The 26,617-nt window shown below is 41.0% G+C and overlaps 1 protein-coding gene across 1 annotated transcript in view; it reads left to right on the top strand.

The window, feature by feature from the left end:
- Positions 1-26,617, top strand: part of vat1 (vesicle amine transport 1) — a 32,431-nt gene continuing 5,814 nt past the window's right edge. Inside the window, exons 1-5 of the mRNA XM_003442141.4 lie at positions 1-654; positions 6,975-7,182; positions 18,484-18,654; positions 19,777-19,866; positions 21,580-21,821. Of these exons, the coding sequence (XP_003442189.1) occupies positions 229-654; positions 6,975-7,182; positions 18,484-18,654; positions 19,777-19,866; positions 21,580-21,821 (1,137 nt within the window). The 5' untranslated portion in view covers positions 1-228. The remainder of the gene's footprint in view (positions 655-6,974; positions 7,183-18,483; positions 18,655-19,776; positions 19,867-21,579; positions 21,822-26,617) is intronic.

Consider the following 26,617-nt stretch of genomic DNA (forward strand, 5'->3'; position numbering starts at 1 on the left):
ACTCTCTGTCAGAGCGCGGCGTTGACAACCACTGGCCACTGATCAGCCCACTTTGCACGGGTCGCGTCTCCATGCAAGACTGCTGAAAAAGGAGCTCTGTCCCTCACATTTTCTTTTACTTGCAAGTCAAGCATCTGACTGAAAGCAGCAAGCCCGTCCACGGCAACAAAAGCACAAGAAGTCAAAAAAGCCTCCAAGTGATTTTCTAGGCTCATCACTGTCTGCACAATGTCTGGAGAAGACGCACCTGCTCAGCAGCAAAACGCCGTGGACCAAAAACAGGAAACCAAACCTACCGAGGAGCCCAAAACCGAGCCACCCAAGACGGAGTCCCCACCCGCCGCCGCCGCAGAGGCAGCGGCCACCCCGGCGGCGACCACCGAGAAGGTCCCCGAAGAGGAGACCTTCACCTACCGCGCTCTGGTGCTCACCGGCTACGGAGGGTATGATAAAGTCAAGCTGCAGGTGAAGAAAGGCAAGCCGACACTCAAGGCTGGTGAGGTCCTGGTTCGGGTCAAGGCATGCGGGCTGAACTTCGCCGACTTGATGGCCAGACAGGGGCTGTACGACCGGCTGCCGTCCCCGCCGGTTACCCCGGGAATGGAGTGCTCCGGGGTGGTGGAGGCTGTAGGGGAGGAAGTAACAGACAGAAAAGTAAGCACAAAAGAGCCGTCGCCTTTTCTTTCTTTTACTGTGTCATATATTTAAAAAAAAAAAAAAACTTGCTGAGTTTGTTTTAATGTTTTGGTGATGTGTATTTCATTCAGTTTGGGGCTGAACTGTTACATCTGGGCATGGGCGTGTCAGGCTTTTCTCGCTTCTCTGGAAAAAAGTGGCGGTCGGGTTTCCATTTCCACGATTAAATTAATTTAACGTCATCAGTCGATTGCAGGGCAATTCATACAAAATACGGTGATAATATAAATCGACCTTTTGGTTTAATATTGAGCTAATGTGGTTTCACATCCATTCATTCACTTCTGCGTAGAAAGCAGACGGCACTTGTTGTCTTAACGTGAAAAGCAATAAAGCATGTCAGTGTGCTCATGTTGATTTTTCATCTCTGTAGAAGAAGCCAAAAGTGTGTTAATGAGGCAAGTTGAGCACAATGCGGCCAACAGAGGCGTCGCCCCTCTTGTCTCCCCGGTTTTCGAATTGCGCTACCAGTGCGCACTTAGATTGAGCAACTTCAAGTGCAAACTAGTTGCTGAGATTGAGAAGCATTCTCTGTTCACACCAAACATTCATGTTGAAAGTCTAAATCTATATAAACACATGTAATCTGTGGGATGCCTTCCATCCTTGCTGCACCTACGCTATGCTGCGCTTTGATGTGCGCCATGGTGTGGCGTGTTGCGTCAAGTTAGCTGGAGACACCGTGGACAAGACCGGAAATGAGTGTGTTCTGCCTTCAGAATTAAAGCTACTAACGCGTTCGCGTGTTTATTAGCCTATCATATTTTGTTAAGAAAAAGAAGGGAGCAATTAGCTTTAAGAAAACGACCACTTTTGATGGAAAATAATTTAAAAGAGTGGCTAATGGGATACAAACATGGCTCTACTTGCAAAATGTTAGGCTAATTAATAGGCATTTTATTTTGGAGAATATGGAACGCTGTCACGGTAAATATTATGACTTGACACCGGTGGCGGAGACCGAAGTCACCGACGCCTTTTGTTACCGGGAGCGACGATGGCGCACACACGAATGGAAAGGGCGAGGCGCGACGCAACAGACAGCATGGTGTGAGAAACTGAATCAGTCGCACTATGTTCCAGCAGATAGCGAATCATATGCCCTGTGCTCAGGGTTCTCTTTAACTCAGGATTTCAAGATCAAAAGTTCAAACCAGTGCGCTTTCAGACAATTAAGTAAATTAAACAGAATATTGAAGCCCCTTCCACCTTGATGGTCATCCACAAAGAACTATGCGTTGATGGCAGCAGGGTTATTGGTGTCTGTCTTAAATTACACGATGAGCCATATGAATCTATGTCTTGTCTCCTAGCAGCATGGCATCACCACGGTAACGCCTTTTAAAGGTTGTTAAACTACAAAAAAAGAACCCAAACGTTACAAAGCAGCCAATGATGACTCACGCTGCTTGTTGTACTAGTACCAGATTTTCTCACATCGTCCAGTTAATATCTGTGGATAACACCATGTGATGCAAGTGTAGAATCAGTCCATCTGACAGGGAGTGGCACATATGTCTGTAAGGTGTGGATCTCTAGATGGATGGCTAATCTATTGCAGGATAACAGTAATAGGGTTAATTAAATGATTGGTGATGGGTGAACTTACAGCAGCCAGACATCATAGAAAGCGAAGACCCCTGTGTTTCGAGAATACTTTATTGCTTCTTTCCACATTGTCAGGGATGTTGATTTGATTCAAAGGTCACAAAGCACACATAGAAACACACAGCCTATCGACACACTCGTACATCCCCTTGCGGCCTTTAGCTTATAGAATTAGGAGACAATCTTCCTAATGGATAGAGATCACTGCGATCTTTTGGCAGCTGACTCACATGGAATGTGCTGACCCCTGATGGCACAGAATTTTTGGGAGGCTCATCACCCACTACTGCATTATTTGTCTGCCCTGTATCTCTCTCAGACATATGCACACAAAGGCAGTCAGTAGTGGGAGTGTCTGAGTGTTTTCTTCCCATATCTAGTACATAAAGGGAATAATGAACGTATATTGCTTCTTAATTAAATGAAGTAAAATAAACAGTGGTTAAGTAGAGTGCAATCCATTTAATTTCATATTTCCAAAACATTGATATGCGATATTAGATATGCAGTGCTTTAGGTTAATTTCTAAAAATGCATGAGAACTGCTTTAAAAATACAGAAAACTGTGTACAGTAGTGTTTGTGAGTCTTTTTAATGCTTCTACACTTTCTCCCCCCTTTGGCGAGTGCAAAGACTCGTGGGATTCTAAATTTCTCACTTCAAAGCAGGACTTTAAAAGTGTTGTGGTGTTTAAACAGGTGGTTTTGTATTTAGACTCTGTTGCGGGTGTGTGAATGGGTTTTTGGTGTTTGTCTGGCCAAGGAGAGTGTTACGGTTTACCTAGCTATGGGCCACCCTGACTAAGACGCCCATAGCAATTAATGACATCTGGTCAGGATTCATCTTCAGGAAGTTTGTTAAAATGCTGAAGAAGACAGTACTCACATACACATGTGGTGCAAGAAGTAGGGGAATTGCAAGAACACTGATGTCCTGTTATAAGAAACTTAAGTAAGGATATGCAGCGAGGACGTAATTATTCATTAAAGTAATAAACTGTAAAGTTATAGTTTAGAGCTCTCAGCTCTTTATTGTAGTCTACTAAAATTGTTGAAGTATAGATAAAGGCTATTAAACATTTTTAGATTATGTTCAAAGATTAAACAATATTTGTTTTGAAACTCAAATCAGTAAATGGATCAAACAGTACCGCACACTGTTTTTTCCTCTCTCTTGACCTCCTTTTATTGAATTTTTTTTTCTCCTCCATTGTCTATCAGTAACTTTTTCCCTTCAAAGAACTATAAGTTGACTGAAGTATTACAGGAGTTAAGTCACCCGAAATAACCCTAGCAGGCAAATGTGGGGAAAAGTAAAACACTGAGTAAGATCAGAAAAATCATGAATCACCCCGAAGCTCCCGTGACACTAAACATCAGCAGTTTTCTTTTTTTTTTGTTTTTTTTGTTTTTGCATCAGGCCAGCTTTAAAAATGTTCTCCCTCGGTGAGGATCTCGCCCATATGTTCTCAATTACCTCCCTGGCCCACATTGTCAGTCTGGTATTTCCTCCATCAATCCTCCCCTGCCTTTATCTATAGCTTTTTTTTTCCCCTTTCATATAATCTCTTAATTCTTTCTTTGACCGCTGGGCTATCGGCGACTTGCTCTGTCGTGCTGCCTTCACTTATTCTGGCCTTGTAACAGTTGCTGGCTTTCTAAAGAACAGCTTTCTCTATTTTCTTCTTGAGTTTGTGACGCGTGCTTTCCTTTCTCTTCTGGAAATTTCTAAAGGTGAACAACTAGACTTTATTAATTCAGCTGGGGGGAAAAAGATGATAGATAAAATATAGAAGCGCTTTGTTGGCTTTATTTGCATAACCAGAGATGCATCAAGTGAGTGCAAAAAGCAAAAAACAGCTTGTAGACCATCACGTAGTTTGCTGGATGGGAGCTGGGTGTGGCCTTAACACCATACAAACTCCATGTTAAAACTAACGCCTACTGATGCAGCAGAAATATGTATGCCTTAATTTTATTCACAGGAGTCACAAGAGCTGTGTGGGTGTTATGTTTAGCCTTTATCTTTCGCCTGAACCTGACTTTGTTCCACCTTTCTTTTTTTTTTAAACTTGATCATTTTTTGCCTAGATCATCAAAGCTCCAAGCCACAAAGCAGCTGACTTGGAGGCTTGCATACCCCAAAATTGAATCACCATCTGATTAAGTCCATTCATATACAATGTCTTTGTTCAGGGTGCCCGCACTCCTCACCCTAACTACATCTGATGCAGCATGAAGGCCGAGAAAGGAAGTGCAAGAAGAGGCTATGCGTTTGTCACACTGTGAAGATGTTGTAACAGAAGTGTCACAAGGCTGATTTATTTGGCCTTGAATGTTCCTACGCAGCTTCTGTGTGACTGACAGTAACTCACATGCTTTACATGGGCATGGAAGAATGGCTGCAAATGCATTTGTGAGTCATGTTTGTTTCCTGCAAACGCCTGAACTCCCCCGCGTATCGATTTATACCACACTGTACCCCCAATTAAATCACAGAGGTTGATGAATTTGAAGAGCCCAGCGGTAAGAAAAGACAAGGAGATGGAAATGTGAGAGAGCTGTCAGCAAGCCAAGGGAAGTAGCCCGTGGTAAAAAAAAAAGTGATAGTATACTCTGAAATATACCAAATGACTCAGCCTTTAGACAGAAAGATGAGGGTATGAAAAGAGAGAGAGAGGGAGATCTCTCTAATTGGAATGGATAGACAGCGAGGCGCATGGCTCCCTCCAGACCATTAGAGAAGCCCGGGTGGAGAGGGTTTGTTCCCAGGAGGCGAGAGCTTGTCTTATGCTCAGCCATGGGGAAGAATCTGGCAGGGACTGTGATGGGTGGAGAGAAGCCAGGGGAGAAGATGGGCCCCATTGTCCTGTCTCACTGATGAGGAAGAGGTGATACGGGACACTCCTCACAAGGGAAAGAAGAAAAAGGATGGTTAAGACAGAAAGAGACGGCAGAGGATGAAGAACTGGTGATGAAAGAGGGGATGTCAAAGAAGTCAGAGACACAGACAGGATGAGATGCGGGACTGGAGAAGGGGAAGGAAGACATTCTATAGTTGTAAGAGGAAAAGGAGACAGGAAGTGAAAGAGAAAGAAGGGAAGAGAAAAAGTGGGGAGAGTGGAAACGAGGTGGGAGGGAGAGCTATGTCAGGAGCTGTGGATAGGGGGGAGGAAGAAAACAGGAAGAGATTTATAATGCTACAGTTGTCTCTGTTTCCTGTGTTCCTTGACTGAGTTCTCCTGATTGGTTAGTTAGCCCGCTGGGGGAGGGGGTTAATATCATGGCTAATTCTTGTGGAAAGAGACTTTTGCGAATTGGAGAATCCTGCTTTGATAAGGATAGTCTGAGAGCAGTGAAAGGACAAGATGGTGATTGGGATATGAAACACACATTGCACCTGGGACCATAGTTGTTCTAAACCAGTACACTGGCAAAATTATTAAATGCTTCTCACATGTTTTCTCATATTAAGAGCCAAGAGGGCACTTATGATGTAATGATTGTTTTGTTTTTTTCCCCTTCTTGAGTGTTATTTCCTGATCGGGTTTAATACTTTAATTCTTTCTCATGTTTTAATACGATGCATGTTGGCTTTTAAAGCTAACAAAATCTTTTCGTGCAAGCAGTTAACCACTTCAAATGTTTTTTCTTCTTTTTTTTTTTAACTGCATCACTGTTTTTCTTCCTTTATAAACTCGGCGCAGTTCTACTCTTCTTATTCTGCTCTAGTTTATCGCTTTCCTTCTTTGCTTCCACACTTTAAAAGTGTTTGAGTTTGGTGACCGAGGTGGCTGCATGTTTGCGTGTGTGCTGCTATAAAATAAAAATAAACCTTAGTCTAACTATTTCTGTTCCATGGATTGCATCATTCACACTGCACAAGGACTATGAGATAAAGATAGCAGGAGATGAACAGACCAGCGCCTTCAGCAGTGAAACGGGTTCATCTCAAGAACTCAGTCGGTTAAAGTATTGCAGAATTTAGACCTTATTTAAGAAAACTGTTTTAAAAATCTGTTATACATACATTACTGTAATGTTGTCATTGTGCAGTGGATACAATATTGACCCAGAGACAGAAAGGAGAGGTACATCATTGCAAGGTGGTCCACGGGATTCTGATATGTTTTAGTGGGAAACGGATATCTCACTGATTTTCCAGTGCTTTAGGACTTTGGTGTCAATCTTTTCTGTCAGGAGGGATGAACTCAAAAATCCCCTCATCGACACCACCTCATCAATAATGCAAATGTGTTCAATTAAATGAATTTTAAATGGGCTCTTATTTTAATTCTGCATGTTCCAGTCATTTGTAGAGCTGCAAGTTGCACTGGAAAACTTGTAACCATTTCAGTGATGTATCCATTCATTTTAGCCTTCATTCCATTCATCTATACCTTTAGTTTGCTGTTTAAAGTATTGTCCATGATGCTAATTCACTCACTTGTTTTCTCTGCATCCATAATCCCTAATTATTTTTAATGCAGATTCGTTCAGAACATAAATTGTTCACGTGTTAGAGTTAACTAACGTAATACGTGCATGTAATGTAATCAAACCATCTATTATCACTATTCATTTACCCCCTAACAAGCTCTGGCCCCTGGGTTACAAGAACTGAATTTACAGTTTCTTTCCACCCATGTCTTGCTGTGCTCTTTGTTTCAGGTTGGTGATAAGGTTATGGTGCTGAACCGCTTTGGGCTGTGGCAGGAGGTAGCAGTGGTGCCAGCAAACCACACCTTCCTAATCCCAGAGGGGATGAGTTTTGAGGAGGCAGCAGCCCTGCCTGTCAACTACATCACCGCCTACATGATGCTGTTTGACTTTGGCAACCTGCGACCCAACCAGAATGTCCTCGTCCATGCGGCTGCAGGTAAAAACTAAGCAGAAACCAGTTTTCAAAAATATAGAGAAATTTTTATGCACATGTGGAACACACAGACTCCTTGTTTTCTGCCAGGCATAGGTTGAGATACATTGATAAAAGGGCTTGTTACTTCAACCACTGTGCTTGCAGCTTTGAATAATTGCCTGCATTCCGAAAAGGTCATATGTAAATAAATGTAATCCTACAGCTATTTGTCAGTTTCATCTTAGTTTGCACCATCTCTGTGATTGTGTACTGAACTGTGTTTATATCAACCTCTTTAATAGCGTTAAAGAGACCATTTTACAGTTCATCAGAAGAACACAAATCAAAGATACAAAGCTGGTATTACAGACTAAAGAAAACACCCTTTGGCGTTTTCACTTCTTGACTTTCTCCTTCTCTGCGTGCCCTGTTTATGCATTTTTTTTTCTTTATGAATTATAGCCAATGGAAAAGGTCCCAGACTTCATCTGTATGAGATATGGCTCAGTGTTTTACTCTCTCTAGGACTCCACTAATACAAGAGCACCTGCCACCTGGAGTGTAAACGGTCAACGTTCAGAGCAAGTGGGTGGGAGGGAGAGAGATGGGGATTGAGGGAGTAAAAGCACCTGTTTTGGGGTGTGATCCACAAAGCTTGAGAGCATTTCATTCTGCTCTGTTTACACAATCAGGCCAGCTGGAGAGAATTGAAGAACATTAGCCAAAATAAGACGCTCTCTCATTCTCCCTTCGCCTTTTCTGCCGTCTACCACTGCACATTTCTCACTTTTTGTCTTATTCCCACTTTTAATTGTGTAGCGGGAGCAAGAAAGGGATCCCTCAGCTTTGGGAGCAGTTTGTGGGTGAGGATTGCTAAGAAACCTGAAACTTTTGGGATGCTGACTGCCAGGTGAATGCATCCCTTGACATTAACACTGAAAAAAGAATGAATTTGTAAGCTAAACTGCGATATGCCCCGAGATGAATGACAGCTAACATGCTCATAGTTGTGGAACTGGTGGTCTACAGAGGAATCCCAAATGTTTGCATTAATCATATCATCTAGTTGATGCACTTCATCCCTGTGAATACAAAAACTGTATAGCCCAAGGGTTCCTGTGCAGAGTGTGTTGTCGATGAGAGGAATGCTGTGTGGTGTGGTGTAAGACACATTTCCCTGCTGGTTTGGTTGATGCGGCATCTCTGGTTTCTCAGGGCAGGCTGCCAATCTTGGCTCACCAGCTGTCCGGACATCAGGATTGTAAAAGCACATTACTGAGGCTATGACAAAAACATTTGCTGAACAGTCTTGCCAGCGCTCTGTCATTCCTTGCATGTGTAAATAATCATTGCAAATACTGTACATCCTTTAGCACCACTCTAAAAGCTAGCAGTGTGTATATTAGTAGTGCCTTTACTGAATAAGGTGTTAGAGCGTGACAGCTGCGTGCATCCTGCGTGCAACATCATCACCCATCATCATCGGCCTGTGTGTGTGTGTGTGTGTGTGTGTGTGTGTGTGTGTGTGTGTGTGTGTGGGTCCCACCCTGAGTCTGTCAAAATTGTTCCTGATGTTCTCTGATTAGTGTGATCAAAGGTATCTGCTGTGACAGGGTCAAAGAGAGATGGGGGTGGGGTAAGGCTGTGACTGTCTACAGGCCTATCTGTGCCGTTCTTTCAAGTCTGTTTTTCAATAACATGAAGGAGATTGAAGCCAGGGGTGCTTATGTTCCTTGCAAAATGTATTCCACCATTCCAATGCAACTGGTTATTTCAAACTGAGACCTAACATGCTTGTCTTTGGACCGCCGACGGAAACCGGAGTAACCAAGAGAACTCGCGCAGACACAGGGAGAACGCACAAACTCCATGCAAAAGGCCACAAGCCAGCAGGCTTATGGATTCAAACACAGGACCTTCTTGATGTGAGGTAACCGTGCAAACCACTGCACCACTGTGCTCTTCCACTCAAACAGCAATGAAACTGAACAATTTGCTGTATGTAAGTGTTGCAGAAGCTGAAATTTCTGGCCCAGAGTAAGAGAGACAAGCTTTATGAACTATTTTTAATAAATATATAAAAAATAAACAGCGGTATGAAAAGTAAAATAAAAAAAAAATAACCAACCAAAAAAATATTTCATAAACCAGTGCCAGTACATATTAGTCTAAAGCCATTTACTAAGTGAAAGTTTAATTCGCATGTAAAGACTTGTTGCTTTTATGTCATTCATGTTATTGTAAATGAAATTTCTATAATTTCTGACAGGAAAAAGAAAGTGATTTGGTGATCATGGGAAATTTTCAGTACTTTCTAACATGTTTATAGACAAAACAATTAACACTTTATTTTTAGATAATAAACAACTTAACTGCTAACACAGGCATTGCTTTTAGCTTTATAGTAAAGTGATCTGAGGCGATTCTTCCCCTTTTTGGCTAACACTGAAGCTATGTTTACCTGTGACCCCTTTTTGCAGTCCATGATTAAGCACATCACATGACTGAGTTCTGAGCACATCACAACTCAAATATCTCTGGTTTCACTTTGACATGGAGGGGGCAGGGGTTATGACTCTTAGTTGGACTTTCCATGTTGTTCATACTCAGCAAGGCATTCTTATTATTTGTAGTAACTTTGAGAAGATTTATCTTTTTTAACATCATTTGTTAGTGTTGGTGTTTGTTATCACCTATTTCCACAGGTATAATTACTTGATCTGCAAGAGTCAATTACTTGATCTTCCAAGTTACAAGCATCTTTTATCCTATGAAGTTATGACACAATAGTGAGTTACAGCTAAACCTTTCTCACAGCTTCACCCATTTGACTAGCATAAATAGGCAAAGGGATTTACATTAGACTCATTAGACTGTCTCAAAATTTTGCAATTGCTGGGCGCATGTGGAAGTGCACCCAAACAAACAACAGTGATCTTGTGTGTAAGACATGTCTGCACAACACCACATTCTTGCAACATTTGTTTATGTTGAGCAAAGATAATATAGTGAGCTTTAAGATGAGATTAACTGGGCCACATAACCCAGGAGTAGCACAGGCAGTGATTGGTTTTTCAACCCCAGTGAAAAAGTACAGTGGTAACTACCATATAAACTGGTTATTTTTTCTTTTTATTGAAGGCCAAGATCGACAGCTTTTTACCACATAGACTCTCTGTTTGAGTAATTTTCTTCATTCCTCACCTTCATGTCTTTCTAGTAAATCCTTGAGGGTTCATCCTCTGACTGTTTTTTCTTTTTTTCTTATAAGAATCTAATCCACTAATTTAATTGCTTTGGAAAATGATGAATTAAATTATATTTAAAACGTCCCTGAAGGTCCTAAAACTTTTAGTTAAACAATAATTCCTAATAATGAACATCTAATCATATCATTTTTGACAGATTTTGGAGTTTTTCTTTAATAAAGGTTACTAACATTGATGTATATCATAGTTTGGATAAGAAGAATAAAATGCAAAAAAAATCTTTAGGTCAGGGGACAAGTAGCAGAATCCTGGAAGACCAACAGAAGAGAGATCTCCTCTTCTAGAATGGATTTACAATATAGAGAAAATTAAGTCATTTTTAAAAAAGTATTGGTTCCTTTCAAGAAATAATCTGGCTCTTAAATGGTTAACTTGTAATTGTTCAACTTTATTTTAAGACTTAATGAATAAGCTGAAGAAATACTGGTCGGTAAGTTTGTATACTTTTGGATGGAGGAATTTTTTATACTATTCTAAATCACTATATGTTTATTATAATGACATGAGGGTCAGTCTAATTGTTAAACTGTGCATGTGAAATTTCACAGAATCCATCCATTCTCAGCCGCTTATCCTTTTCAGGGTCGCGGGGGGCTGGAGCCTATCCCAGCTATCTTGGGACGAGAGGCAGGGCACACCCTGGACAGGTCGCCAGTCTGTCGCAGGGCTGACACGCAGAGAAAGACAACCATTTGCACTCACATTCACATCTATGGTCAATTTAGAGTTTCCAATTAACTTATCCCCACTAATTGCATGTCTTTGGACTGTGGGAGGAAGCTGGAGTAACCAGAGAGAACCCACGTGAACATGGGGAGAACATGCTAACTCCACACAGAAAGACCCCAGGATGATGGTGGAACTGAACTCAGGACCTTCTTGCTGTGCTAACCACCGTGCCACCATGCTGCCAAATTTCAAGATTTTAAGATCATATGAAACTGAAGTAAAGGTTAATGTCAGAAATAATAACATAACCTTTCGCAGCTGGTTGCTTCAAATCAGTGGCTCCTAAAAAAATTTTGCCAGGTCTCACTGGAAAAAAGTTCACACCATACACGCCAAAAAGTTTTATCATTCTGTAGAAATAAAAAAGGATTCAACAAGTATTTCAGTGGAATGAAGGCTTTCACTTATTTTATTATATTTTGGACTCTATTTTCCCTATAAAAAAAATTTATTCATTAGTTTTACTCCAATTTTTCCCAGGTCATTTTCAACCTCAGTTTGAGAAAAGCTGCATTAATGGTGGTGATAAATTTTTAACACTCTTGCTAATGGAAAGCAGTGACAGATGTTCATGGGAATAACCTGCTGAACTCTGTTGTGAGCGTCTTCAGGGATGGATGCTTTTGTGTCTCCATGTTTTCGGGTAATGTCACATCAACATGAAGAGCAACATTTCCTCAAATGTATGGTGACCTTAACCCATCAGGATCAGGTGACCAGATAGGAATGCCTGCCTGGTGATTCTGTCTGTCAGTCAGGCCTTTATGTGCATGTAAGTAAACTCTAGTGAATAGTCCTCAGCTGCTTCTCTCGTGGGTCCGCTCCTGTCCTTTCTCTCCAAACAATGGCTTTTTGTATTTCCTCCCATCGTGCCTCTCTACTCCACTGCGTTTCACATCTGCATCCTCCGTTGTCCTCCTCCCCCACCACCACCCCCCTCCGCCACTCCGTAACCTCTGCTCCCTCTGCTTGACCTCTCCATATCCGTGCTCTAGTCTTCGTCATCGGGGAACGTATGCACGTTTCCCCTTTTGTTTTCCCCAGAGGGCTTGGGTGGGGACGAAGTTTAGCGGCATTAGGATGTATCTCGTGGGTTTTTCACTGTACCCAGCCAACTGCCTTTCCTCTGACCTCTCCCTGAACTGGCCCTAATGTTTATGAACCCTGGCCAGTCGTCGCCCCCCCACCACACCCACATTACACATTCCTGCATACATATGGGGCTCCACTGCTTCCAAATATGACGTCTACCTCTGTTTTATTTATGACTGACTGCGGTCCAGCATTAGGTGTCACGCATTGTGTTGGAGATGTGGAATGCATAATAACAGTTAGGTGGTGCTGTAGGGGAGGATCTTGCTTCTGTGCTTCAGCCATGTCCCCCATGAATGCCTGGATTTCCAGCTCAATCTTTCACTGCTTAAAAAAAATACTCTGCACACTAATAGCACTGTAAGGTGCTTTGGTCTCCATCATATGTTATCAATTATCTCGTCTCATAAAGTTTGAGGTTCGTGTTTTGGATTTTATTTTTCTCAGCGACCAATTATGGTGGCTGCTGCAGCTGCATCTTCCTGGAGTGTATAGGATAGCCTTACGCCAGGGTTACACAGAGGATTAGCTGGCAAGAGTTGAAGTGAGAGGCTTCCAGCTGTTGCGTGTTGGTGAAATACAGTCTTGACTGTGATGGGGGACAGCAGTCACAGCTGAGGAGTTAAATCCTTGTTAACGGTAATCTGTAGAGCTGATGGTCCTGGAAGTAATTTCTACTCATGTAAATTTCAGCTTGAAAGCATTCTTTTAATCTCCATTGCTCCGTGTGAATTGTGAAAGCAATAATGAAACAACTGAAAGTTTCTTAGACCATTTTTTTACCCTTGAATTCCTCATGCCTCTGCAAACAACTAATGTGAAGGTATGTTATTTTTAATTGCTTTCATACTTGTCCTGCTTTAGAAGCAGCTGTCGGACAGTTCTCTACATAGCACATTGAAAGGACTTGGGGAACTTGAGTATCTGAAATAATTACGACTTTTCCTTTTTTTTGGGCGGGGGGGGGGGGGGTCTATATGCACCTCAGTATTGCAAGTGTACTGTCAGTGATCTCTGAATGCTTAGTGAGTGAAACAGGTGGCTGGATCTCTCGGGTTTGGTAAATGAGAACCATATCCTGGTATAGATCTTCATGACTGCTGTCAAACCTTCAGGCAATGCCTAAGGCATATGTGTAAGCCACCAGTGCACAGTTGACTGCAGATGGGACTGGCAAAATATGTTTGTTTTTTTTGGGAGGTTGGATGATTCCAAGACAGATTCTTATTTCAGTGTAATTTTGTTTTTCCTCCCAGGACTCCCTCACAGATTATTGTTCAGATTAATTATTTACCAGCTAACAAAGTCCCTTGCTGTTTAAGCATTAGCTCATGCGTACTTACATCTCTGGCTCTCATAGATTTGTTGCTCCTTGGAGTGATTATAAAAGTCTGTCTTTATAAACGATTTCCCTTTCTCTTCTTTCCAGTCTGTGTGCACAGGAGGTCGTACCCTAGTTTAGCAAATGCTAATTCACTCTGACCACTAAGCGGGAATCTGGGCTGCGTGGTTGAACCGTCTCTGCGTTCCCTGGGCCTGGCATTGCCGGCAGGCAGATCAGCTGCACAGATAGGAAAGAGAAACCAGGGCAACCTCCAACCTTACCCGCCAATCACATCGCTTGTTCGTGCTCTCATTGCTGTAGCCGTTGACAAATGACCCCATCTACCCTCATCCCAACCACCACATACAGTCACAGGTGTATGTGAAACCTTTTTCAGGACACCTGTTTGTGTGATTGTATCTGTATCTGTGCGGCAAAACAGAATAAGTGCGCACCAGCTTGTGTTTCATTTTGCGACAAGAAAAGAAGGTTATGTCAATACCTTTACATGCATATTATTATTCAGTCTGTGCTGTGACTGTTTTTATGTTAGTGCTATGTGAGAATCATTACTCAGGAAATTACAGGGGCCACCATCACATATGTGCAAGGGATGTTTTTGGGGGTTTTTGTCACTCACAGTAACTAAAAGTGGATTTCCTGTATGAAACACAGAATTTCAACATTAGAGAGAGCACATTAAACTGCTCTTCAAGTCCACAGTGCATGTACACACACTAGAACAGTCATTCCAGAAAAACACAGAGGTTGCATAATGTAGTATAATACCTCAAAAGTACACATTAACAACAGCCAGCCACAGCTCCTTTTGTCATTACAGGATTCGTATCTGAAGTCCGTTATAGAGCTGAAAAGAATAGCAAGAATCTCAATAAGTTTATTTGGTTCAACTTGTTGAGATTGTAACCCTGCCATGGTGAGTCTGGGTAACAAGAGATGCCTGTATTTCATTCTTTGTTAGCCACTAATGATAGGTTAAGGAGGACATGAGTCCTTCTGTGAAGAAATCCCAGAAAAAGAAACGAGGACCAGGGACTAGTCATCTTCTGGTGTTGACAGTAACCGTACGGCCTCCATCCGTCCCCATACTAACACCTGAAATCACAGACTGACTCATACAATTGAGTAACACCGTGACGTGTAAGATCATCTTCACTTGGGCAAGTAACACAAAACGCTGAGAAGGATATGGCTTTAAAGTTGACTGACGCTCGACGCGGACATTTTATTTATTTTTATAAATCTGAAAAATATTTCTCATGTCCCCACCCTCCCCTGCTGGTGAACTCCGGGTGTGGAGCAATAATAGTGGCCTCAGTGTCAGTTTGGATTCCACTGTGTTTTGGGGAAAATTCCTCTTCACTCCTAACTCATATTGTGGAAGCCAAGTGCAATTTGTGCCAGAATGTTAGAATGTACGGATTCAGGGAAAGACAAAAACCCCACTGTGTATCCAGCTTCTCCGGAGAAGGAGAGAGCGAGAGGGCGAGAAGGAAGAACACAACAGATAGGTGGATGCTTTTTGACATTTCCTAATCGCAGAGTGTAAACAATTCAATTGAATCTTCAGGAGAAGAAATGTAATTAGCAACAAAAATGTACTTAAGCTGCTTTTTGCTTCCCTGAGCAAATGGATAAGTGTTTGTGGCTGGTTCTAAATTAACATGAATTCACACTCTGCTCCTCCCAAGAGACATTATTATGGTTAAAAGAAATAGATATAAAGGGAGGACTTATAATTCAGGAACACAAGGAAAAGCACTAGGTTAATAAGAGGTTAATATTTTAATCTTGGCATATTTGTGAAGATTAGCAGATACCAGCAGCCTTTAAGAGCCGTTCAAAGCTATGGCCCGCTCCTCTCTCCTTTGTGATCTGTGCATGTATCGATGTGTGTGTCTGTGTGTGTGTGTATTTGCGAATCGAGATGGGGTGCAGTAAGGGGTTCTTGGCACAGCTCAGGAGTCTTGTGATGGAGGATCAGGAGTTTGTTCTCATGGGATTCAGAAACAGGTACCGTTCTCCTCATTGGCCACAATGTTTCTTTGACTGAAAACCAGCCAGTATGAACTAATTTTTTCGTCTCTCATTATCAAAATATGGGTATACAATAAGATTAGAACAGACACTTATTGTTACATTTTTTCCCTCACTATGTAATACTGCAACAGAAGGGGAAATTACTATGTTTACGACAGTAGCATTGGTTAAACATTAATGCGAGTGCATGGCTGCAAGTATGCAGGGAAAATGGATGCATCATCATGTTAGACACTTTTTAACACTTGTGGGTTGCTACTATGTGACAAAGCCATTGACTAAAAACAGCTCTTAAACCTCCCACATGACAGACAATGCATATTCAACCATTTCTCACTTTGTCTGCCTTCCCCTCTACCTCACACAAACTATCGCGTGTGCACTAGTGCAAAAACTCAAGTCACGCAGGCATGTTTGTGCTGTTTGAATGTGTGAAAACATGCATGCAGCTTTGTGATGAACTGTTTGTTATCACATATTAATTATAACATAAGGTATGAGCCGGTATGAACTAATGACAAACTTGCCCAAAGCAAGAGCAGTCATTGAAACAAAATGGCTCCCTCTGCTCAGTCATTGTCGGCAATTTGGCCGAGGTTTCCTTGGCAACGCAAACTTGGTTTCTCACTGAGGACAAGGAGAGACGGTGCTGTTATAACGCAGCCGTGACGGCACTCGCATCCAACAGCAACAGCCTTGATTTTGTTTTCTCATCAGTTGTACCCTCGGTGTCAGCAGGTGTGATTATAGTAACGAAGAGCGGTTGATTCATCTCTCCTGGACTCAGGCTCTTACATCAGCAAAACAACACAGAATACATTTCTTTCTTTACACTGAAATGAAGGTTTGTGAAGGAGTCAAATTAAAATGATTTGGATTTGTCTTTACAAGTTTTGTGACCCTTTTTGAATCCTGTGAAAGATTCAAATCTAACACAAAATGAGATCAGAATCATTGCTGTGAGCCATGCAGTGTTTGTTTTAAGTCTTTTGAACTGACTAAAGGAATTATTGTGAATTTAAATATGCCGTTCGCTGTAACTACCTTTTTTTTTCTTTAAAAGACGCTCCTTGAATGACTTTGATGACAGTATATCAAAAAGCCAGTTTATTGTTCACTTTCATTTTTGTTTCATGTCCAGCAGCAAAAGCTTCGATTTTCATACCCTCCAATAATGCTGGTGTCAGTAGGCTTGTTAACAGCAATGCAGAGTGATTGATTCACCTCTCCTGGTCTAAGGCTGTCAAATTAAAATCACAAAATAAAAAGAATTTCTTGTCGTCACATTGAAAATAAGGCTTGTGAAGCAGTTGAATTTTAAAAAATTAGGCTTTTATTTTCTAGTTCTTTCTCCTCTATAAACCATTTTTGTTACAAAACTTTCATTTATTTTTAACACGGGAGTAAAAACAAACCATTTTATTTTTCATGCTGGTAAGAGAATGGGGCCTAATCCTATCATTAGATCTTGGTTCAGTTTATTTATTTATTTATTTATTTATTGCTGTTTTTATGCAATAGTGCATCCGCAGAGAGGAACTGCTGAGACGTTGCTCTGAAAAGACTGGTTCACTGGCTCAGAATAATTTTTACGTTTATATGAAGGGACCAGAGGTGCATCAGTGTCATCTGATGCACAATATTTGCTCTGTGCATCACAAAAGAAACAAAAATTCCAACATTACCAAAAGCATAGAAAACAACACATCTCACAGCATGCTCAAAAACACTTTGCTACTGCGCGTTTTATCATTGTATGTAAAGATAATAACTTATTGACAACAATCAATTCCGCAAGTCTAATCTTTTGCACAAGGGCAATCAAATGTGAACTGGCCTTCTCACACATGTCTCTGTCTTCCTGTCTTTAAGATGATCTTGCTCTTGATCTTGCATAGTCAACTAAATATTTAAGTGTAGGTGTCTATGTAAACATGCAAATTATTCATCTACTCCAAACTTTTCTAGCAGGCAGGCAGCCCAACTATGCAATTAAAAGTTTATGTTATTTAAATACATGTTTTGCTTTACTCTCTGATTCAGATAAGATGTACTCTTTACTTGGTCAGGCATGAATGACCTTTATGGATGCCTTTCAGTTCAAGTCCTCAAGTCAGGCCCTATTTCAAACAACCCACTGCTTATCAGTAACCTATTACTTCTTGCGCTGGCTGCCTTTGCAAACACTGGCAGAGGCTTTTGCCACAACTATGTACACACTTTCGAATACAGCAGACAAAAACACAGACATCCAAAACATCCAATCTGTCTTTAAAGTCTTGGACAGTGGAGCCCTTTTTGTTTGCAGCTGACATGATCATAAGGAACTATGTTATTTGTAATGCAGTGTTATTCAACTGTCATTTTCCAAATGGGGGGAAAAAAAGAAGACTTGAGCTACTTTTTTTTTTTTTTTTTTTGAGTATGGAATTTTTGGCTGGTTGTTTCAAATAAGAGAACCAGAAATTAGATGTCATTTGAGCTACAGTGGCTACTTTCTCCAGACTTGGATGTGTGTGGGTGTCTATTCACCCCAGGCCAGTTGGGTTAATGTGATTGTGTTTAATGCGCTCCTTACATACCCCTGAGCAAAACACATTCACACTGATATTGACTTGCTTGTTTGGGAGAATTAATAATTAAAATCACATTTACCTGCCAAAAGTATGTGTAGAATGGAAATTCCTAGATGCTTGTGTTGAGGTATGTTTTGTTCAGGGTGTCGCCTTGAAAGATTACGTTGGGTATAAATCCATGCCAAATAGAGTTTGCACTAGAATTCATTACAAATCGTGTTTTTTGCAGTTCATGATTTCACATATCAAATTAACTCTTGTCTTCCTTCAGGTGGTGTGGGGATTGCAGCTACTCAGCTGTGCAAGACGGTGAAGGACGTGACTGTGTTTGGCACTGCTTCAGCCAGTAAACATGAGACCATCACCCAGGGTGGAGTTACGCATGCCATTGACTATCGCACCAAGGACTATGTGGAGGAAGTCCGCAAGATCAGTCCAAAAGGTAAGAAAATTAGCCATCTGCACTGTTAGAGCTGCCTAAATTCATATTGAGACTGTTTCATATTTCAAATAGTTCAGATTGATATTTTCCCCTGGCAAGAACCAATACTGTGTGACTACAAACACTGAGATGATACATTTTAAACCACATTGTCTTTCTCAACAGAGCTGCCTGCAATGTGCACTAGACGGATAGCATGCAGGGAGTCATTTTCCCTACCCAGCAAACTCATTTCACTAAACAGTGACTGTTTGGATTCTCACTGCCACCAACAATGTATCCAAACAGTTTTATGTAGATGGACTCGCCAAGATGAGCACAAAAGAATTCAGCTTTTCAGTAAAATGAAACAATGTTCAGTTCCTGTTTCTCCTTCCAACTACTGCTGTGATCCTAGCAGGATGGAGACTGTTATTATGCTGGTGGCTCATTTCATAGTCCCCTCTTCAGGCCGTCTCTGTTCTTTGTAACATAGAGTAAGACAGACAGGCATTACAGAGACAGATAGCAAGAACTGACACTTTGGACACAATGTATCTAATTAGAAGCCTGAATCAATGTGCAGTCCTGCTCTCTACCTTTCCCTCTGTGTCTTTGGCTGCCTGTCAATTTATGTGTGCTGTGGTCAAGGCGGAGTCCTGCTGTGAGCCTCCCACAATCAATAAAAGCGGGGTTTAATAGAGCAAGGAGGGGTAGCCCAATTTGAGGAGTCCCCTCTGGCGGAAAGGAGCATCATTAGGCCTGAGCTTATATAGTTCACCATTAATAAGCCACAAAGAAACCTTCATAGTTAGATTGCCATCCTTTACCATCTGTTCAGAGGGTAGGTTATTATTCTATCCTCCAAGGAATGGACAGCAACAGAAAGTCATTTTATCCCTCTGGTCTGATCAGTGGCAAGAATGAAAGAACATCAAACAAGCAGGCCCTTACTCGACTCTTCTCCTTACGTCTCTTGGAATATATGGGCTCGTCTTTGTGTAAACATGGTGCAACTTGGCCACACTTGCTACTCCCAGTGAACTCTGCCATGCAGAGGTGGCTGCTGAGGAGACTTGGCAGGCTGTTCTCGCTGAATTCACACCAGTGATGACTGTCCCTTTCTTCTCTCTTCTGCCCTAGGGCTGGACATAATACTGGACCCTCTTGGAGGATCAGATACCCATAAGGCCTACAACCTGCTGAAGCCTATGGGCAAACTTATTACCTATGGTAAGTAGAAAAACAATGCCAATGCTTGAGAGTCAGTTGGTAATTTTCATGAGACAACCATCCACAACATTGCTTTGGAAGAACAGGTCAATAATTTGGCCTGTAATTTTTTAACTATACGATTAAGTGACCACCTTTTTTTTTTTTTTTCTAAAACTTAAGGTCTAAACCAGTATGTTGACAATTATAATTGTTGGTGACCTTATTATAGTGTCATTTAGCATTAGTAGGAAATGCTAAGGCTTCAAATTACTACATCATTTTTTTAACTACAACTCTACAGCTTGAAATAAAGCACATCAACAAAAGACAATATACCCAATATAAGACCGATGATGTCAAACCTTTAATTTGTAGCAGACTAGTAGAGTGGTGGGCAGAATAGAGGCCCATGTCATCAGCATGCTGCGTATCATTCGTGGGAAGCCCTTGACACTAGCTGTGTTGAGATGCCAAACTCGAACCAGTATACATACAGTGGGTGGGGTCGGCATCCATGGAGAACAGGGTGCTCCCTTTGCATGTTGCTCAGAAACCTACTACCCAGCATGGTGCCCTCCACCCTCGCCCATTCATCCATGTCACCCCCACAAAACCCTCCAGCTCCACCCCACCATCCTGGTCCCTCAGCTTCTTTTCCAGCTTATCAGAAGTATGCATAGCCGAACAATGAGTGTTTTATGCACAAGAAACCTGGAATGTGTCTGAATGTAGCAGACTGGGTCCCTCTTTCTGTCAGAGCATGCTTTGTGTCCCCTGTTTCCCTTGAGAGAAGCACACACAGTGAATCCATAGGCTACATGAACGCAGGATGAGGGGGAATAGGGATGTGTTGACAGTGACAGCTGAAGTGCTAAAGAGTTTTTTTAGGGTGGAAGGTGTAGGTGAGAGTTTGAGGACTGAGGGGAGACAGAAGGGAAACAACAAACTCAATCTAACAAGGTGCAGCACTTGACGCTTGACAGAAATATTCAATTTACAGTGCCAAAACAGCCAAAACGGCAAATTTCAACATTAAAGGACCAGTTAAAAAGAAACATTTGTCATCTTTTTGTGTAAATTACTTGAAAAAATTATCTGTCGTCCAAATTTCTGCTCATTTTTTAATACATTAATACAGTGGGTATTTCACCACTAAGACGAAAATAGGTTATCAGGTGAGAATAAAGTGGGTAAAGCTGTTGCAAATGAGAAAAACTGAGAAAGTTGGTGGGGGATTGGGTAATGTCATAATTGAATCTCATGGCAAAATTTTGTCCTGGAGAAACTTACTGTATTATTACTACCACAAAGAAGATTTAGAATATTTTGGCAGGTGTGCATGCATGTTTCTGTCTGTGGAAAAATGAATATTAATCCTCACCACTGAGGATGAGTAGTTGAGATCAAAACTGAGGTGTAGTTTGAAAATGGGTGCGGTCTAACAAAAGAGTACAGTATAAAGGTTCCTAGTTCCTTCCCCATCTATTTATAACTCTGCATATGATATATCTTAATGTCTATAGACATAAATTTGCCAGCCTCAATAACAGTTCAATGGTAGGAGCCAACACACATAGTTTTGAGTAGTCTGTGTTTCATCATTTCAAGGTAGTCACAAAACCTTTGACTGCAGGTGTGTAGCTGGCTCACTCTAAGTTAGTTTCTAGTTAAGTCTTTCTTAAGCTTTTTATTCCAGTGATAAGCGATTTAAGCTCTTACTTTTTCTGCCAGGAGCGGCTAACATGCTGGCAGGACAAAAGAAGAACCTGCTTGCTGTGGCAAAGAACTGGTATCACCAGTTCTCCATCCACACACTCAGCCTGATCCAGGGAAACAAGTCGGTGTGTGGTTTCCACCTTGGCTACCTAGATGGGGAGACAGAGCTCATCACCGAGGCAATGAATACCATTCTGGATTTCTACAAGGAGGGCAAAATCAAACCCCGCATTGACTCTACTTGGCATCTTGAGCAGGTTTGTGTCTCTGTGCTTGCCTATTTATGTCAGTAATTACTATTAGTCTCATGTGGATTATGTCTGGGTGGATTACGTTCTTTATTCTCACATAAAATAAATTTATAAGTAGAGGCTATGATGGGTTAAATACTATGAGATTATATCGTTGTTTTTTTGTTTGTTTGTTTTTTGAAATTTTGCTAAGATTGGTCAGTATAGTTGATTAGAATAGGTCATTGCAGGGACTATTACAGTGTAGCCTTAGAATTTTTGACATTACATTAATTTAGTATAAATGTAATGGCTTGTATTTATTTAGTTCATTTGTTAATCTAAATTATATTTTAGATGAATTTCCGCTAATTTTTACAATTTAGCAGAAATTCATCTAATTTTTTTCAAAACTTACATTATGAGTAGAAGATTTTCTGTATTTTACAAGACCTGTACAGTAGTTTTCCTTTTTAGCTAAATTTGACACTAAACAGTTTCCATTTCATGTCCTTTATGTCTATCTTTTTTTTTTTTTTGTAAGACCAGATGATTTATCACAACACGGGTGCATTTACACCTCTATTACATGCTTATTGACTCACATTTACAACCCCCCCTCTTTCTTAAAATGGATGTGAATGCCAGGTGGGCCTGCGTCTGTTCATGCATTTGGTGGTAGGATCTGCAGAAGCTGGGTGTGGCCCTGATTCAATAAGCCTCCCATTCAACAGCCAAAGTTTGTGCAGAAGAAGCGCTCTGTCTCAGTCAGACAGACAGACTCAGATTGTTGCTGACAAAATTAATGCTGCTAACAGATATGAATAGAGATGGTGTGAAAAACACAGATAGACGGAGAGAGAGAGAGTCAGAGGCTGACATCTTCTGTTGTCAAAGTCAGAGCTGGTCAGTATTTTGGCTGTGTGACTGGGACCGGAGAGAAACACCCGCTGCCTTTCTCCGCCATCTGACGCTCTTTCTCTGCCTCTCCATCTGTCTGCTCTTTCTATCAGATTCTTTTTCTCTGTCTTTAGGTTATTGACTCCCTCTCTGTCTCTCTCTGTCTCGCTGTATTCTCTCCTTCTCCCTCCTCACAGTGTATCTTTTTTGCTCTTTCTCTCTTGTTGCTATGGTGACATCCTTTAGTCAGCGTGTGCCTCTGTCTTAGGGAGGGGCCCTGATGTATGAGAAAGAGACATGGAAGGAGAGTGGAAATACACAGAAGAGAAGGTATAATCTCTGTCTGGCTTGGAGCAAGTTTTTGGACGATGTCTGCAAACATGGGTTAGATTTACATGGAGCCTAATGATTCTGAAAGGTTTAAAAGCTCCATACAAAGAAATATGAAAGAGCTGAAACTGACTGAAATTTAAAATGGATGCATAGGGTGGGACCTTTTCAGAAACTGATCAGAATTAGAAAAAATTATACCACATAAATGACTCCTTTTTTTTTTTTCTTTTTTTTTAACAAAGGTGGTAAACACTTTTTACACTTTTGAAAAAATGGTGGTTTGAGCTGAATTGGCTCTACGTGGAGTTTGATTTTAAAGACGATAATAATGGAAACTGCTTCAGATCAGAGAGCTGCTCCAACACCCATCAAAGAGATAAGAACTTTCACAAGAACTTAATGCTGGGACAAACCAGTTGGATCATTACTCGTACTCGGCATGCAGCAGATTATGGTCTGCTTCGGACACCTTCCTGCTTCTGGTAATATGCCTGCAGGAAATTTGACAACCACTCGCTTGCTGTACATTTACTCTACTTTTGGCTATGCTGTCTTACAATGACACAGTGGAATATCACAGGACCAGGGAGCTGGCAGGTCAAATACCGATTAATGCCCAATCCAACTGTCCAATGTTCTTTCTTGGGTAATGCCTGTAAAAATTCAGGGCTGCAGTTTGAGTGAAAATGACTCTGTTTATTACTCTTATGCATGTTACACTGTCCCAGTTTAGTGTATGTGCATCCGTGCATGTAAAACTCAGACCATATTAAATCACATTCCATGTAAACAGCTGACCCGAAATCTTCAGTCAGAAGATGTAACCATAGCCAGTCACACTTCTGCTTGTAGAAGTAAAAGCTGGGGTAATAGGGTTATGTTTTAGTGTACTTTTCAAATGCAGGCACCAAGGCAGAAGATGCATTGCAGAGTATATAATTAAGTTAATTAATTTACAGATGGAGGAAGAAGACCACTAAAGTTAAGGTTTGGGGCAAAGAAATCGATACAGCTTAGTATCCTGATATTTTATGTGGCAATTACGTGGAGATACGGGGAGTCCATTTATTTTATTAGATAAATAAAAATACTCTGGGAAAACGATGAACAAGAGGGCTCATCTCATGCGCCACCATCCTGTAATCATGTAACCCGAGTAAATTTACATTGAATCAGCTCAGCAAACTAATGGCTCAGTCATACAAGTTAAAATTGTCCAGAGCTTGGAGGTGTAGCACAGTTATGTGCAACACTTATGTGCTTCACAGTCTCATTTTGCAGCAAAAAATAAATAAATAATTGAACTGAGAAAACTTTGTCTTATTGGATAAAAAAAAAAAAAAATTCCTAACAGGAGGAGAAAAAAAGGGGAGTCGCGGACAGAAATGGGGAGGGAAAAGTTACAAAGACTAAGTAAAACAGGACTAAAAGTACAAAAAGTAGAACAGGATGGCAATCAACAGGTGAGGGGAAAAAGGCAAAGCAAACCATAAAAATATTGGAAAAAATAATAAAGGCACAAAATAAAATGGACACATACACAACTGTAACTTACAAATAAGAGGAGTTGACTGAAAAAAAAAGAGACCTGGAAAAACTAATGACACAGCAGACCGTGACAGATAGTTGATCGATTTTTATGACCTCGGTTGAAATGCCACATCTTGACCCCATTCATCACATCCCATCCCCCCACTGTCACTCTTTGTTTTTCCTCCAGTAATCAATGAACATGCTAGGACCATGTTTTTTGTAAATTAGACTGTTCCTTCCCTTCCTGTAGTTCCTCAGGATTCATTATCTACGTCTGCACCGATTTCCAAGAAGATAATGGTCATGTAAGTAGCCACAAATAGCACACCCTTATCAAGATGCCTGGGAGCGAGAGAGGCTGGCAGATCTTGGAGAGTGAAGTCGGTGCAGTCGTTAAAAGGAGGCAGTCTGTGACTTTCATTCACATCTAAGATGATTCTTATAATTCCTGGACTCGCCCCTCCCTTTCTTTCATTGCCTGTTCTTCATTTGTGGGATACCAGTTGCTCCCTCCGCCTCCTCCTCTCCCTTTCCCATGTGTCTGAGTCGTCAGGGCCACGTTTCAGCCAGGCTTTACGTTGCTAGGAGATGGCTCTGTTGCCGTGGCATTGGTCGTTAGGTGGTCTGCCTGCCTCGCGCAAATAGCGGGATTGCAGGAAGGAGGGAGGGAGATGTGATGGAGACGGGAACAGACAGTGGACAGAGCCCAGTGGTCAAGAGGAGGGTGGGGCCGGTCTGGCTGGGATTCTCCACTCATCATTATGATGAAGGAGCAGTAGGACCAACATCGCCCATCCATCAATATGAGGAGGGAGCCTGGGGGTTGTAATCTCATCTGTCCTCAACGTGAAATGTTTAGTTTTTGGAAAGAAAATCTCATAAATATCAGATTCGCCACTTCATACTTCTTCTTTTTTCTAATCATTTTAACCCAATAAGCACCTCGATAGGATGGTGTAACATTTTTCCAGGCCTATCTTACAATAAGAATGAGATGCCAAATTCTACAGTACCACATGTTTTGGTCACTATAATCCTGTTCATTCTAGCCAGCAAAGAAATCTCTTCTTAAAAGCAATTTTACTTAAAGTGATGGAGCATAAAATCCTCAATCCTTGGTCTTAGGAAAGAAAATCAGTTCTTAAGTTTAGGCTTAAAGCTTCAGCAATCTGAATTACACAATACTTTGGAAGTTTTACTGCAAAATGTATTTTTAGTGGAAAGTTTCCTTGCACTATATTTCCAAGCTGAGCTGTAGTAGAGCCGTCAGTTATTATGAAGCTAATGAATGTTTATAAATGTAGATTAAATTTTAAAAAGCAATACCTAAGTTGTCATCAGTCAAAAGCCAGTGGCTTTAAGTTTGCATTTCAGCAAAGTATTCCCTCTTTTGCTTTAAACACAGACTACTTACTTCCATGTAATCAAAGCCTACTCAAAATGTCCATATTGTTTCAACTTCAGACAAAAAATGGAAAACCGAATGGCTCAAGTACCCATGAATACAGATTCTGCATATTCACGGAAGGACTATAACACAGTGGATGAATTTTGAAGTACATGTTAATAACGGTGACAAATTACCTGTGAATCTTTTAATCTCAAACTGTTAAAGCATCACAAAGACCATCGATTTACCTTGATTTTGTATCATATAATGATAGTTACTGGTACATCAAGTGGAACATGCACAAAAACTAAAAGCTGACATAGCTTGCTTTGTGTATGTAATGAGTTTCCTCACTGTCTGTTGGTTTACTGACTCAATTCGTTGTGGGCACGAAAGGTAAATGCAATATAAACTCAAGAAAACAAATTGGTTTTGCAGAAGTTACATTTTTAAACTTACAAAACTGAACACAGGTTCAAAACCCAGCATTACACTCCGTCTTCATGAGGAAATCTGTTACTTCCTTGTTAACGCGTAGTGATTAGAACATCTTAATACTGTGGAGGGGGGAGGGTTATTTTTTATTTGGTAGACTGGGTGAATTTGATAAAATGATGCAAAAAGTGATTTTGATTTTAGTTGGCTTATCATTAAAACATTTCACTAT

The sequence above is a fragment of the Oreochromis niloticus genome, linkage group LG4 (assembly GCF_001858045.2).
Source record: "Oreochromis niloticus isolate F11D_XX linkage group LG4, O_niloticus_UMD_NMBU, whole genome shotgun sequence".
NCBI classification, from domain to species: Eukaryota; Metazoa; Chordata; class Actinopteri; order Cichliformes; family Cichlidae; genus Oreochromis; species Oreochromis niloticus.